The sequence below is a fragment of the Zonotrichia albicollis genome, chromosome 19 (genome assembly GCF_047830755.1).
Source record: "Zonotrichia albicollis isolate bZonAlb1 chromosome 19, bZonAlb1.hap1, whole genome shotgun sequence".
Taxonomy (NCBI): domain Eukaryota; kingdom Metazoa; phylum Chordata; class Aves; order Passeriformes; family Passerellidae; genus Zonotrichia; species Zonotrichia albicollis.
In genome coordinates, this window is record NC_133837.1 from 8,807,787 (window position 1) to 8,822,638 (window position 14,852).

At 42.4% G+C, this 14,852-nt stretch overlaps 1 protein-coding gene across 1 annotated transcript in view; it reads left to right on the forward strand.

The window, feature by feature from the left end:
* Positions 1–14,852, forward strand: part of TOM1L1 (target of myb1 like 1 membrane trafficking protein) — a 25,737-nt gene continuing 10,885 nt past the window's right edge. The window contains exons 1-8 of the mRNA XM_074554831.1: positions 1–267; positions 350–434; positions 2,532–2,610; positions 8,451–8,600; positions 8,867–8,986; positions 10,495–10,602; positions 11,170–11,286; positions 14,121–14,254. Of these exons, the coding sequence (XP_074410932.1) occupies positions 210–267; positions 350–434; positions 2,532–2,610; positions 8,451–8,600; positions 8,867–8,986; positions 10,495–10,602; positions 11,170–11,286; positions 14,121–14,254 (851 nt within the window). The 5' untranslated portion in view covers positions 1–209. The remainder of the gene's footprint in view (positions 268–349; positions 435–2,531; positions 2,611–8,450; positions 8,601–8,866; positions 8,987–10,494; positions 10,603–11,169; positions 11,287–14,120; positions 14,255–14,852) is intronic.

Sequence of the window (14,852 nt, forward strand, 5' to 3'; positions counted from 1 at the left end):
GCCCTGCCCCGTGGGATGCGCGGGTGGGACCCGACCCGCGGGGCGGGCGGTGCCGGGATCGGGTCGGAGGGGCCGCGGCTGCACCTGGAGGCGGCCCCGCCCGAGCGCAGGAAGGGAGCGCCCGGCGGGGCGGGAGGGAGCGGCCGGATCCGGCGGCGGGGCCGCGGCTGCCGCCCCGCAGAGCCCGCGGGACGCTGCCGGCAGCGGCCATGGCTTTCGGGAAGGCGCCGCGGGACCCGTTCGGCACCGCCGTGGGCAGCCTGGTCGGTGAGTAGCCTGCAGCGGAGCCCCCGCGCCCTCCCCGCTGTCCCCGCCGGGCGCTGACCCTCGGCTCCCCTTGGCCTTTCAGAGCGGGCCACGCTCGGGTCGCTGCAGACGGAGGAGTGGGGACAGTTCATGCACATCTGCGACGTGATCAACGCCACGGAGGAGGGGTGAGCGAGCGGGCCGGGGGCTGCGGGGCGCGGAGGTGGCACCGGCGTCGCTCGAGGGCAGGGCGACATCGAGCAGCCGGCGTAGGACGCTGGTGTGAAGCGACCCGAAACGAAATAGCGCAGGGAGCTCGTAGCTTTGGTTCCCAAGGAAAAGCTTTTTCCCATCGGGGCTTTTACGGATTAGGCTCGGAGGTTCTTTCCCACAAGCACACGGTAGAGAAAGGTGGTGACGAGGGTTTCTTATCTGCTCGTCATGCTCTGCAAACCCACCTGGAAAAAGGCTTTGAGCACTTGGGTGCCTACAACAATGTTTAAAACTCTTGGCTTTCGCCTTGGAGCTCGCCACCGTGCAGTGTCTCTGGCAGGCTGTGAAGCGCGGCTGGGATCCTGTGCAGTGAGATCCATCCCATCCGGGTGTGCTCCCAGGACTGAGCTGGTCTCCTGCACCGGACAGCCCCAGCCAGCTTTGCTCAGCCGCTTGCTGCTCTGAACTTCCTTGTTTCCACCTGTAAAAGGGGAAAAAAGGAAACTTGTTCTCGTGTAAGGTCTGCTTCAGCACTGCATCTTGAGAACTCATTCTAGTAGGGACATATTTTAATACTAGCTAAAGAGATTTCTCCAGAACACTGAGGTATGGCTTACTTTCTGCACAGGTGTCTTTTTTACTGTATCAGCTTTTCTCTCCTCTCCTTGTTTTGGATTCCATGCGCTCACCCGTGGTTCTTAGTACTTGGAATGTCTGTAATAATGACTTCCTTCTGTTATTGCCATAAGCAACAGCACGCTTTGACCCTCAGAGTTAGTTTCTATGTAAAGTTTCCATGCAACAGAGCCTTTTTTTAAATAAATTGTTTCCTTTTGTGCACAGCTTAAGCTTGCAGAGGAGCTCCTTGTAACTTCCTCCTAGGCAGCTACTACTAGTCACAGTCTGTAACAGAATAGTAGGAGCAGCAGAACTGCTGCATCTAATTAGGCAAATTGTTATTTTAATGCAATATCCAGCTCCTGACCAGAGCATTTCCAGATGCTTCAGTGCAAATAGGAGTGGGATTGTAGAACAGCTCTCTAAAAGGGAAACTTCTCCACTCCTGTGCCATCTGTCACTTGATGCTCTACTGATGTGCCTGGGTGTGACATACGATTAAGAAAAATAGAGAAATGTCTCCTGTTATTTTTCTTTTTTTTTTTTCTCATGAAGTATAGCACTTCAAACAAAGAGCTGCAGTAATGGTAAACACCCACCTAATTTCATTGACTTTGAAATGTTTTCAACAAAGATTCCTTTGGGTTTTTTTAAGTGAAACATTGTATTTGGGCCTATTGCTCCATCTTAGATTCTAGAGAGATCCTAAAGAGGTGTTAGGACATCTTGTTTATGTTGATCATGAGTGTTGGGCTGGCCCTAATAATTGAACACTATAGGTAGTCCATATTAATGAGGCAAAACTGCTTCCCATGTGTGATAACCTCGATACCATCTTCCACCCTTTTCCTCCTACACAGATAGTTAAAAGATATGGGGTGTATATATAGAAATGAAAATGTCTGGGTTAGAAATGCCCCTGTCTCTTGGCTGGAGTGGGTTGTCCATGCATCCCTGGTAGTTACTCAGATGAGTTAAGTGCATCCTGCAATTATAAGATTGGAAGTTATCCATGACACCCCTACTCCTGACAGCACTCCCAGGAGAATATTTTCTAATTGCATCATACATGAAAACTGCCAGTCAACTCATGATACATCTGGCAGTTGATATTTCATTTCATGGCAATAAAAGCTAGATATGTAATTCTATTTTACAACAGTGGAAAAATACCATTTTGGAGCAGACTTTGCAGAGCAAAACTTTATCTCTGCACAAGTCTCTGGAGTAATGCACAGTCTGCAGTAACAAACCTGATTCACTGCTTTGTTTTTCTGCTTCGGTGCTGAAGAGATTTTGCTGAAATCAATGGGGCAATTGCTCTGGTTTTATGTGGGTGTAAGCACAGGGGTGGATTTGGTCCTGTGTCTCAGGCTGGTATTTTTGGTTCTTCAATGAAGTTATGAACTAGAAAACTTCACTGGTAACTTCACCTCTTTCATTTCTTGTCACAGGCCTAAAGATGCAGTTAAAGCACTGAAGAAGAAGCTTTCAAAAAACTGTAACCACAAGGAGATCAGGCTTACCTTGTCTGTAAGTACAGCTATATTTATATTAATTAGACACTAAGAAGGCAAACAGTCTAAACGATAAGGCGGCATGCAAATTATCTCTGACACAACTCTCCAGGATGTTTTCAGTCTTTGTTGTTTGTGTGTGCAGCACTGCCACAGTGCAGATCAGATGGTTTGTTGGCATTCCATGGGCTCCTGGATGATGCAAATTCTGGTGGCGAGGTGGGTAGGGAGCTTACTTGTTCTATGTAAAAGTAGGGACAGTTCTTATTTGCTCCAGTGACTGTCCTGTGAGAGCCCCACCTGTTTGTGAAAGACATAGAGGTTAGGATATTACATAAAAGCTACATTTGACCATTCTATTACTCACCTTGTGGTGCTGATCTTAGTCAGAATAAGCACAGTGTGCAGCACTGGTGAAATGTGTGATACGTGCTTGGTAAAAGGAAATGTTATCACCTATAAATGATAAACTTGAAGGAAAAGGTAACCATGGTGAGTTAAGTAAGGGAGCAAGAGGCAGAGTGAGCTGTGTGAAATTCAGACGTTATGGCTAAAGGCTGGAGTGTCTGGGAATATCCTCACTTGACATGTGGCCTCTAGAAACTGACAGTGTTCCTGAACTGCCCCAGGGTTTGGGGAGCTGGTGTGATTTCAGTCAATTTAAGATTTACTGGAGTATGTTAATGCAGGAAGTTCTAATACTGTCCTGAGTTTCTGCCTTGAATCACTCTTGACTACCAGTAGTGCTACTGTGACAAGAGTCATATCTTTTGTATTTTAGGTTCTTGAGGATTTTAGCTTTTTGTTAATTGGCTAAAAGTATTTTCTTCACCATTTCCTTTTTTGAGGTTTTAGAGGCTTATCTGGATCACTTTGAGTACTATTACTCATAGGTTTGGTATTTGTTGTGCAAAATCATAGTCTATATCAAGATGTGCTGAGAAGTGATTAGAGAAGATGGGTGATGGATAGGGCCAAATTGTAGGTCGCTTAGCAATTGCCCAAGTGTCTCCTGGCAAGTTAGAGATGCAGATAATTGTTAAACATGTCAATATAGACCTCTAGCTCGCTCTGTTTCCGCACTTCTTCCCTGGCTTCCTCCTCCACTGTCTCATGAGTCACATTTTTGTGTGTTCTGTGTGTTTGCATAATGGGAGCACTGGCTTTGCACTGTGCCTGCCATCCCTGAGTCAGGTCTGTCCCCTGCAGCCCTTGTGCAGCGAGGTCCTGTTGTCACCATCTGACACAGACTCTGCTGATAACCCAGGCTTTAGGTTTGGGAGCTGTTCTTGAGTATTTACAGTGCAGATATACCCAAGGTGACACCACAGCTTAGCTTTTGAGTGTGTAAAAGTGGGAGAAGGATCTTGAGCCAGGTCTATCCAAGGAACAACTTTATCACACTGACCTGGGAGCTCATTGTATTGCAGACAGAGCATGGGGCAAGTTCAGCTGGGAGTGCAATTCTGTTCCAGCCCCTTTCTCTGTCCTCACCCTCTCCCCATGCACACCTGTAACTTGCCTGCCAGGCAGTCACATTTTCTTGGCCCAGCTGCTGTTTTCTGTTTGCGGAGTTCTTATCCCTGTGTTCTTTAATATTTTTTCCTTATCTTTTTAAATTTAAGTAAGTTCCAGCTTTTCTTCTAACTCTCTCTTTCTAGTTTTAGTTCTTGCATAAGATCTTTTATACTTTCTCTCTCCCTGTGCCTCTGGCTTTTTTCCTTTTTCTTTCTTTTTTTTTACCAGTACTGCTGTTCTTTTACCAGTACTGACATAATTTTAGCATGTGTAAAATCTTTTCCTTTGATGACCTCATTGCTAGCCATGTGTGGCTTTTACATTTCCCACATCACTCTTCCTATGTACTGTATCTTCTGGTTTTATCTTCTTAATTGCCTTAATAAAATTGTTCCTGTTTTCCATTTTGAAATACTTAGATGACAACAGCAATTAACTGCAAATGGAAAAAAAGAAATAATTTTCAATCACTGAAACATAAGCCGTTCCCTCCCTGTGCAGCTCTCATCTCTTAAAAATTGTTTTCCTCACAGAGTTTTGCAAAAATAAGGGTTCTTTTTGGATAAACTTAGTGCCTGTATTTTTTACAATAAGTGTGGTCCTCTAGCTTTTGAGACTCTACATCAGACTGTCTCTCCTACCTACATTAGATAAAACTAAGAAATATCTACAAATCACATTTCTTAGAAGTGCACTTTGATCCACTTCTAACTATTCAACCTTGACATCCTTGAATTTAATATTTCTAATGAAGCTGCTTAAGGAGCTCATTCCCAGAGGATGCACACTGAGTGGGGTGTGGGAATCTCCATGGAAGCAGCTTGACTGCGCATGTCAGCCCTGATTTTGTTACTGGATGTGTTAAATCTCAACAGTGTGTTCCTCCTCCTCCTCGCTCTTGGATGATGCTTTATTTACTCGGAGGAAGAAGGCTGAGTGCCAGCTGGATGATGTGCTTGGCTTCAGGTGCTCTGAGCTGCTGAGGTTCCTGTGCAGTCACGTGGATGGAGGTGTTTATGTCAGGCCGTGGAGTTGCCTCATGCTCAGGCTTTGATAACACCGAGAGATCAGGGCTGGCGCTGGAGGTTGTGCAATCAGAGTGAGGAGGATCAGAACGTTCAGGCAGGAGTCCAACAGACTGTGTGTGTGTTACTTGACTTTTTATTGCTGGTAGACTTTAGGTACATAAATTCTGTTTGTGTAATGAGTACTGAGACAGCTGTTCAGTCACCTGCACAGAGCTCCCTTGGTTTTGTAAAGCATTTGCTGCAGCGCCCCAATTCTGATCCCTGTAAGGTTTGAAGAGCTGAACAGCACATGGGGAAATTGTTTATTGAATGTGTTCCTCTCCCTCCTGCATTCAAAGCAGTGGGCAGAAATTTAAGATTAAATTACTGTTTCATCTTTGTATTACATTGTTGGAAAATATTTTAAAGGAAGTCATTTTCCCACAGAAATTGTGGATGCCCCATCCCTGGAAATGTTCAAGTCCAGGTTGGATGGGGCTCTCAGCAACCCGATCTAGTGAATGGCAGGGGAATTGGAACTAGTTGACCTTGAAGGTCCCTTCCAACATAAGCCATTCTATAATTGCCTAGAATTAAATTTTGACAGGTATTTTTTCCTAAGAATATTTCCATTTATCCTTTTAAGTGTGTGTAAATTTTTTGATGCAGAAAAAAATTTGCATGGCACATGTGGCCTTCAGATTTTAGTTTGTTATGTTAACATTCTACAAAGCAGAGGATCTAAAAAACAAATGCATGAGGAAGTCCTCCAGCTCCTCAATTAAAAGAGTACTACTCTATTTTATTATACTTTATGGTATATACTGACAAAGAAGAAGAGAAGAAGACATCAAGTAGGAGCAAAAGAAAACCAAATCTCAGTGTTTGAAATGTGAAATCTGAAAAATTCAAGACTTCTGAAAATTCAGTGTTTTTGAAATGCTGAACCTTGATCAAGTGTACCCAGCCCCTGCACTGTAATTGGTGACTGGCAGCTGAAAGAGCTGCTCATACCGGTTTGGTTTAAATGCTGCCCTTGGAAAGAGCATATTGCAGTTCCAAACCTCAGCTGGGCAGGCATCAGGATGTGTTCAGGATGTGTTCAGTGGAGTGTAATCCTGGAGACGGATTAATGGCTTGTTCCCCTTGAGTCAGAAATGGGAAGAAGCAGGCTGTTCATCTGGGTATTCTTGCAGCCACCTTGGGGCTGAGAAGTGTCCCTCACAAGCTGCACTCATTGCTCAGCTTATGGACCAAACCTGGTGGCTTTAGATGTGCAGTGAGTCCTGAAATCTGAGTGAGGTCTCTGTTGACAAGGATCATAGCTGACCTTCTGCTATACTCACCAGCTTCTCCCATTTTTTGTTTCTGCTTCACAGTTTAGCTTCACCTCTTTTGTAGATGCCTTTTATCATTTTAGTTTTGTGGTTCGGTCCTGTAAACCAGAAGCCTTGGGTTACACAGTTTGCATCTTTTGCTGAGTGCAGATCTCTGGGATCAGTTATCCTGGAACACACCAGCTCTGTCAATTCCAGCACTTCTCACATCCTGTTTGCCATTGACAGGAAGTTTAATGGTTTGATTGAAGTTAATTTGCCAGTTTTGTTATTAAAACGTGTTTCTGTTGAGTTTCCATTGAGCTGAGCGGTTGGCTTGGCCACCTTGGATCTGCTCCTTCCAGTGGAAGTGGTTGGGACTGTGAAATCCTATTTGCACCATAAATACCCATGTTGAAATTCTAATGAAAGGTGTTATTGGCATGACAGTGGCTTGTTCATTAATAGTCCTGTTAAAAATAATTGAGTCAAATTCTTCTTTTTCTTATACCAGCTTAGTTTTTCCCTGAGTGAGTGGGCTGGGCTGGCATAATTGAGTGGAGGATCCAGACCATTAGTTCAGTACTTTCATTCAGTGGATAAATACTCAGTCCCCTAAGTAGGGAATTAATAATAGGGAGTAATATAACAAGTTTCCCATGCACTGGGTTGAAAATATTTTACACAAAGCATCTTTGAAGTACTCCACAGGCAAATGGCTTGGCTTATTAGCATATGTTTCATGTACTCTCTATGAAAAGTAATGTTTTGAGCCAAGATTTTTTTGTAATTGTCATTAAGTTAGCTTTTTGCACAGCAGTCTGTCAGTGTCTCTTTGTTCTACCCTGTTTTCATTCTGGCAATATATGTTCTTCTGGTCTTCAACCTGTTGTCCTGTAAGTTCCTGATCGCAGTGGGAGAAAAATCCCTGAGTCTTGAGGCTAAAGAATGAGTTAATAAAATGATTTCACTTAGTCAAACGTAGTCTGCTCTCAATAGGAAAGTATACTTAACCTACTTTTATCAAGATCACCATACCATCCCTTTAAACATTTGTATCCTTTTGAGAATACATTCTGTCTTGTGACATGATTCAGGGGAAATTTTGTCTCAACACCCATGACATTTTGCAGCCTTTTGTTAATGTCAGCCCTTTGCTTTCACCTTTCTATCTTCCCTCTTATGTGGGGAGTGAAAATGAAGCTTCAATTGAAGAGAAAGAAGCGCAAGAGTGACAATCCCAGTGTGGGTCATCATCCATCTTTAGATTTGGGCCAGGCCAGATGAGTTCTCTTCCTGATTCTGCACCTGATCTGATTGATCCCAGTTTCCTGCCAAGTCCCGGGTGACTAGGATGTAATGGCAGTTTTTGACATCTCTTCTGCAAAATGAGAATTGTAATCAGCCACCTCCAGATGTACAAGGGAGAAGTGTTATGTCATTACCACATCCTGCTGTGTTTGACAGGCCAGGCACAGTGCTTGCAGGGATCCTGCTCTGAGCATTTGAAGCATGTTTTTGGAAGCAGACTTCCCTCATGAAGATGAATCTGAGAATTGAAACATTTCAGCTCATCTGTTTCAAATTAATGTGACCTTTGAAACACACGGAGAAATTGTGCTCCAAGTTGGTGAATTTGTTCCTTTCTATTTTATCATTAGTCTCTCACTTACAGGGCAGATTAGAGGACAGGCATTTAGTAATCTGATTTTCTTCTCTTGCAGAGCTCTTCACAATCTGTCAGATCAGGGTACCTATGTGCTAGTGAATTAATTCTATTGCTGAACCTGCGCAAGTGATTTTTTAAAGATATTGGCAGATTTCCTACTGTTAAGGTACCATGTGTTCAGTAGGTGCTGTGACATAGAAACAAGTGTGACCATGCTTCATATCCATTCCTACTCTTCCCTACAACTACTTGAAACAAATTAAACAAACAACAAAAATAAAAGCTGTCAAGTTGTGGGTTTTCCCCCCCTATTCTTTGTGTAATCAAAGGGGTTTTGTGTGTGCAGCTGCTTGAGATGTGTGTGGAGAACTGTGGCCCAAGATTCCAGTCTCTAGTTGTGAAGAAGGATTTCTGCAAAGACAAGCTGGTGAAACTGCTGAACCCGAGATACAACCTGCCCATTGATATGCAGGAGAAAATCCTGACCTTTATCATGGTGAGTCTGGAGTAAACTGTGGGTGTTCACAGAGTCTCTGCCATGTGGCAAATGTTTAATTGTGCAACCTGTGTAAATCCTGCAAACCTCTTTTGAAAGCACACTTAACTCTGGAGCTGTTGTGGTTCCTGTTGCACTAAATGGAGTTATCCAAAGTGGAAGAAGGGAATGACCTGTCTTTAGGACCATACATTTTAAAAGCATTTTCCTGACCCACTGACTGGCCATTTCTGTGACTGTTACTGTCCCTGATATTTCAAAACCAGGTTTGGGCACGAGGTTTTCAAGGGATGGTGGATGTGAGTGAAGTAAAAGAAGTTTACCTGGAATTGCTGAAGAAAGGAGTGGAATTTCCATCCTCTGACCCTAGCAGTGGTGGATCTAAGGTGAGGATACACAAGGACATTTCAGAAATGTGTTAATTTTATGGGACACAGAAGGCGTGTTTGATCTGGGCTTTTTTATTTAAATGCTTCAGGGCAGAATATAACCAAATTACTTAAGCACATGCGCAGGAATCGGTTTCAGTTATAACAGCTAAGATAACAATGAAGAAACCTGAACTATCGAGTTGTTTATTTCATTTTCAAGTACAGATTCATGGTTTTGTTCTCAGAAATGAAGCATCTCTGTCTTGAGACTTTAAAAGATCTGTGCATGCTGTTTGCTTCAAAATAAATGAGTGCTTAGTGCTCCAAACTTGTCAGCTTCTGAAAGCCTCAACAAAAATGAGTAAGGTTTTCACAAAAACACATACTGTTGAGAATATGAGCATCATCTATCTTTAAGATTAAATGGAGAGATGTAGAAATCTATGAGAAAATATTATTGTCTGTGTATCTCTCCAGCTTTGCACAGTAAGTGTTATTTAAGCCTCTGTCATAGGTAGTATTGTGTGGCATTTAGGACATTAAATGTAAGTATGGTTTGAACATTGTGCAGCAGCTGGAAATACAGTACATGGTTTAATGCCATTCTTTCTAGATTTTTTTTTTAAAAGAAGAATTTTCACAAGAGCTTTGGGCAGTGTGAAAGCCATCCATCACTGTGTGGAATCTTGCAATTATAGAATTTGATGTCTATACTCAGTGCAGACAGGAATAATTCAGATTTATCCTAAGTTTGATCTTCTGGTTGAATAGTGGAGTACACAAAAGCTTATGTATTTAAAGGTTGTTTGAACAAGCTGTGTGAAGAATACACTCAATAGATACTAATTTTTTCCCTCACCTGGTGCATTAGAGATTACTTTGTCTACCTCATGCCCTTGCCAGTAAAAATCAGTGGCAAACCTTCTGTTTGTCTTAGCAGACCTGAACACAGTTTTTATGTTAGTCTCCAGGAAGTGAAGGGTTTGTAGTGTATAGTACAGGCTGGAGTTTACGTTTGATGTTTTTTATTAGTTCAGATGCAGTGCTGGTGAAGCTCCCTCAGGCTGTTTCTGCTTTTCAGTCCAGGAGACTTTTGTGTTTTACCTTCTGCAGAGACCCAAACTTGGCCCTCCAGCCTTTCTACCGCTTCCAAGTGTGATCACATTCCAAATTGTCCTTCAGTGCAGAATTGCAGTGGCACTCTGGGAAGGACACTCTGCTCTTAGATGGCTTAATTATTCCTTGCTCGGCTGTTCTTAAGCCATTCCCACTTCATCCTGCGACGGAACTTATTTGCAAACCCTTTCTAAAAATATTTGATTTCCAAGCCTCATTTCATCACAAAATATCCATTAGACTTATTTTTTTAAATAGGACTTGCTCAACAAATTCCCTGGGAGCACTGATGATGAGGAATGTATAGTCTGAGATGTGTAGTCTGAGAGATGTTCCTCTCTCAGCAGGATGCCTGCTGCAGTTTAGTTCAACCCAAGCTCTGGTTTTTTTTGTGTGTGTTTTCACAGGTTTCACCCCGGCCTTGTGCAAAGTCGTCCCCATCCTCTGCCATTCCTGCCAAACGTTCCTTCCTGCCTCTTCCCACAGGCCCCACGTTGTTGTTGACTCCGGAGCAGGTGCAGCACTGCGGGTTTAGGGGAGGGTGGGTCCACCTGGGATGTGCTGTGAAAGTGTGGCTTGAGCAGCCTGGGTGCCCCTGCAGGGACCCTCAGTGCTGGCTTTGTGCAGTTACTGCTCGACTGTGGGGATATCTAATGGCATCTTACAGTGCCCTTATGCAAATTGATAAAAGCTTGTTCAGAGATAAGCGAGAAAGCCAAACTTATGTCACATAAGGCTTGTGTGAAGAGGTTATTATAGAAAGCAGGAAGGAAAGGACAGCTCTCTTGCATGCCTGCTTGCCCTGTATGTGAGTAAAAGGAGGAACAGGGACATCAGTGAGAGGGATTAACTGTAAGAAAAACAAGTAGTGCTATCAGGCTTGGATCTTAGTTTGAGTGCACATTTAAAAGCTGAACTAATTCTATTCATTTCCATGTCATGTTACCAGAGTAAAACAACGCTTAATAATAATAATAATAATGCATGTTATACCTAATGGGAAAAAAAGTGTGTATTAGAGGTAAAAATTATTCTGCTGGCTCTGTTCACCTACACAATATTCTCCTGTTGAATTCCAACAGATTGGGAAACTGTACAGTGAACTGGATATGGCAAAAATGAATGTGAGAGTCATGTCATCAATATTGAAAGAAAATGTTCCTGGCTCTGAAAATCCAGATGATATGAATCTTTTACAGGTACATGATAATTCATTGATGGGGCTATTGGTTTGGTTATAGTTGCTTTTTAAATTGTTATATCTTGTCTTTTAACATCTGAATTCAGATTGACAGATGGAACCCAACAACAGGTTTCTATCTCTCGTTTTGCTCAGCTTTCTTTCATCTCCTTCACCTTCCCTTTGACATCTTGATAGTCAGGAAAGGACAATACAGCTTGCAATGCAAATTTAAGCTCTAGGGAATTCCAGTGGCAAAGGAATTTCATAATGGAGCGTTCTCTGTTGAGCGTGTTCTGTCAAACAGCCCCGAGAACATTCCAGCTGGAGAATAGATGATGACACAGTGTCACTCTCATATCCATCCTGGAGTTTGCAGAGCTCTCTTTATTATCACCACTCCCTTAGGGGCAGACTGAGGGCTGGTGAAGAATATGAAGCATTGGCTTTGTGTGTGTGACCTCAAAGACTGGGAGCTTGCTGTGCCACAGAGGAATTCATGTGCAGTGTAAGTGTAGCCCGAAGGAGGTGTATTGCAATAGTCCAGTGATGTGACAGTGAACCTGTTCATGCTCCTTCTGTGATATTATGTGCTTATGCTGTATTTTCCAGTTCAGAAATTAAAAGTACAGTATTACTTCAGCATTGCTATAGTGACCTATGTTAATGCAAGCTTTTCAGTTTCACGTTGTCTCTGAGAACTTAAAAAGCTTTTACTACATCCTTCTGTTTCTAACCTTGCCTCCAAACTGCTACAATGAAGAAGCATTTTTGACAGTTTTGCAGCATTAAGTGTTTTGAAGAACTGATCTAATTTTTGCAAGCCTTGTGTGCTTCTCCTCCCTGGTGTAGAAATTCTCCTGTGCAATGAACCCTGACTGGGTGCTGTTGAGAATACATTGATGTATTATTCTTGACCACCTCTGTCCAATCTCTGGAAAGGTTGGGAAACAGAAAAATGTTGTCTTTTATTTCCTGTCTCCTGCCATGACACTTCATATGTGGGTGCACAGATTGAGCTGCCCACAGTAAACCAGCGGATTCTTACTGACACTCCCAGTAATAAAAGTGTTGGCAAAAGGTTGAGGACAGGGTGTGGAGTTTCCATATGTAGGAGAGTGAATGAAAACTCATTCCTTTCACTGTTGTTCTTTCTGGTTTTTTTCCCCTGTGCAAGGAGTGGTGTAAAACATCAGGCACGGCCGGCCTGTTCCTTGAACAATGCTTAATGTTCTCTTTTTGTTTGTGGCACTACCTGTAGTGCTTGGATTGGACTTCTGTTGTCACAGAACAAAATCCTTTATTAAAACAGCTGCTTGTTTAGACTTTGACTGAGTTGGAGACATTGATTTTAGTACTTCAGATTATCTGGAGTCCCTCAATAAAAACTGTAACAAGGTGAACTTGATCAGTGTTTACAGTTCTTTATAGTCATTAGTGGTCAGGCTCCTCTCTTTCCCCACCCTCTTTTGGACAAGGCTTAAGATATCATATTTCACTGGAAATAATGTGCTGGCCAATAAATAACTGTAGTTAAAGAATAGTTCAGGATCAGCCAAGAAGAGTAACAAACTTTTGTACTGGATGGGGAATAGACATAATGAACAAATAGCGGATGGATGTGCAGGAATTTGGGTCCAGATCAGCAGCTGGGAAGAATTAGCAAAATGTATTGGAATTACTGGTGACTGTTATTCCAGCCGTTACTCCATCATTGTAAAATCCAGTTTTCAGACAAATCCATGCCTGAAATTAGTATCTCAATTTCCTTGTCTGCTGAGTATTGATACTGGCCAGTCTGCTTGTTTAATGGAGTCTTTAGAAATGCACAATTTTTAAAATGTGAATCACATAGTAAAGTGTGCAGTTGGGGAGATTTTAAATGCAATTACAGACAGTTTTGTGTGTTTTATCCTGGGCTGTGAAGCTACAGTACTGAAAAGTAGAGCACTCTGCAGTCCTGACACAGATTTAGCAAAAGGGTGCAAATTTCTTTTTAAATAAATAATTTATTTACATGAAGTATTGTATTTTTCTGAGGAAAAATCAGATCACTTGGAATATCAAAGCAATTTCTGTATTGTAGTGTGCAAAGAGAGTCATTTCCCCCCTCTTTTTTTTTTTTTTTTGTTACTTTACGCAGAGCCAGCCTGCATTTGCCAATGTTGTATGAAGGAGAAAAAATGTTGGCTGAGTTAAAGTTCCTGTTGCTAAAGAATTTGTTTCTTTGAACATGCAGAGTTTGCAGAGGGAAGTAATATAAACAGACTGTCTTCCACTTCACCAGGCAATAATGCAAAATTCTGCTTAATAAACTCCCATAATTCTCCTATCTGCTGATTCTCTTAAGGTTTGTGTTACTTTCTCAAAAATCTATAGATTAAGTTTATCCAGGCTTCCCACTTAAACGAACAGTTGGAGCTTGAGATTTTCACAGAGCACTTCTGACCTTTAGACTAATATTGTCTTTTCTTCAAGCAGACATTGAACAGGATTATGTCCAAGTATCCTGCTGAGTTTAATCAGCTTCAACCAGGAGGGGGTCTCTGTTATTTTGCAATTTGTAATTTGCGCTTTAGAGACAGATATATCTTTAGAAATGAAGGTGGGTCGAGAGGTAGAGATTGTGTAGGAGTGATGTGGTGCTGGGAGCTGTGACCCTGCATTGCACAGATCAACGACATGGACATTGTTCCATTTGCAGTGGTTGGCACCTGTGTGGTTTGTGTAAATTAAGGAATGTCACCTGTGATTCTATAGTGCTTGAGTGTCTTATCATTCATCTCCAGAGCCGACACACTGAGAGACCACAGTTACAATTTTTAATTTTTTTCCTTCCCTTGCCTTGGGCAGAAATTGTACAAGACCTGTCGGATGATGCAGGAGAGGATCATGGAATTGTTGGTGACAGTGGAGAATGAAGATGTAATTGTTGAGCTAATACAAGTAAATGAAGATCTGAATAATGTCCTCCTGGGACATGAAAGGTAAGTGCAGGGCCTCTCTCCTCACATTTGGAATCCTACCTGAATAAATACACTTATTGGAGAGATGCTTCCTATGCCTATTGTTGATCCTTCCCATGGAGACAGATTTTATCCTAAAATTCAGAAAAGAAATATGATTACAAAAAGAGAAAATTATGTATTTCCTGCCTCCTAAACACCTCAGAAATGGTCCTGGAAAGTAGTTAGGAAACATTAGAGTGGTGTAAAGCAAGTTAACAGCATAGGCAAGAAATCAGATGGAGGCACACAAAAATAATTTGGAATTTGACATCCCTTTTTGGCACAGTCCAGTGAATTTGTCAACAGCTGCTCCAAATCCTTTGGTGCTGGTGCTTATCTCTGTTAAGTGTCTGTACTTCCAGAAAAGAATACTTGTCCTCCTTCCTAAACAATTTTGACAGCTTTACTGCAGGAATTGGCCATAGAGCAGCCTTCTGCCTCATTGCATACTTAGGAGAGTTGCTTGCTGTTCTTAGCTGGATTGAAACATGGAGTTCTGCTTGTCTTAGGGGAGAAAATGTTTCTCTCTTTCACACATGAAAGCACAGCTCCTGTTGACATCCTGGGTATTTGTCTG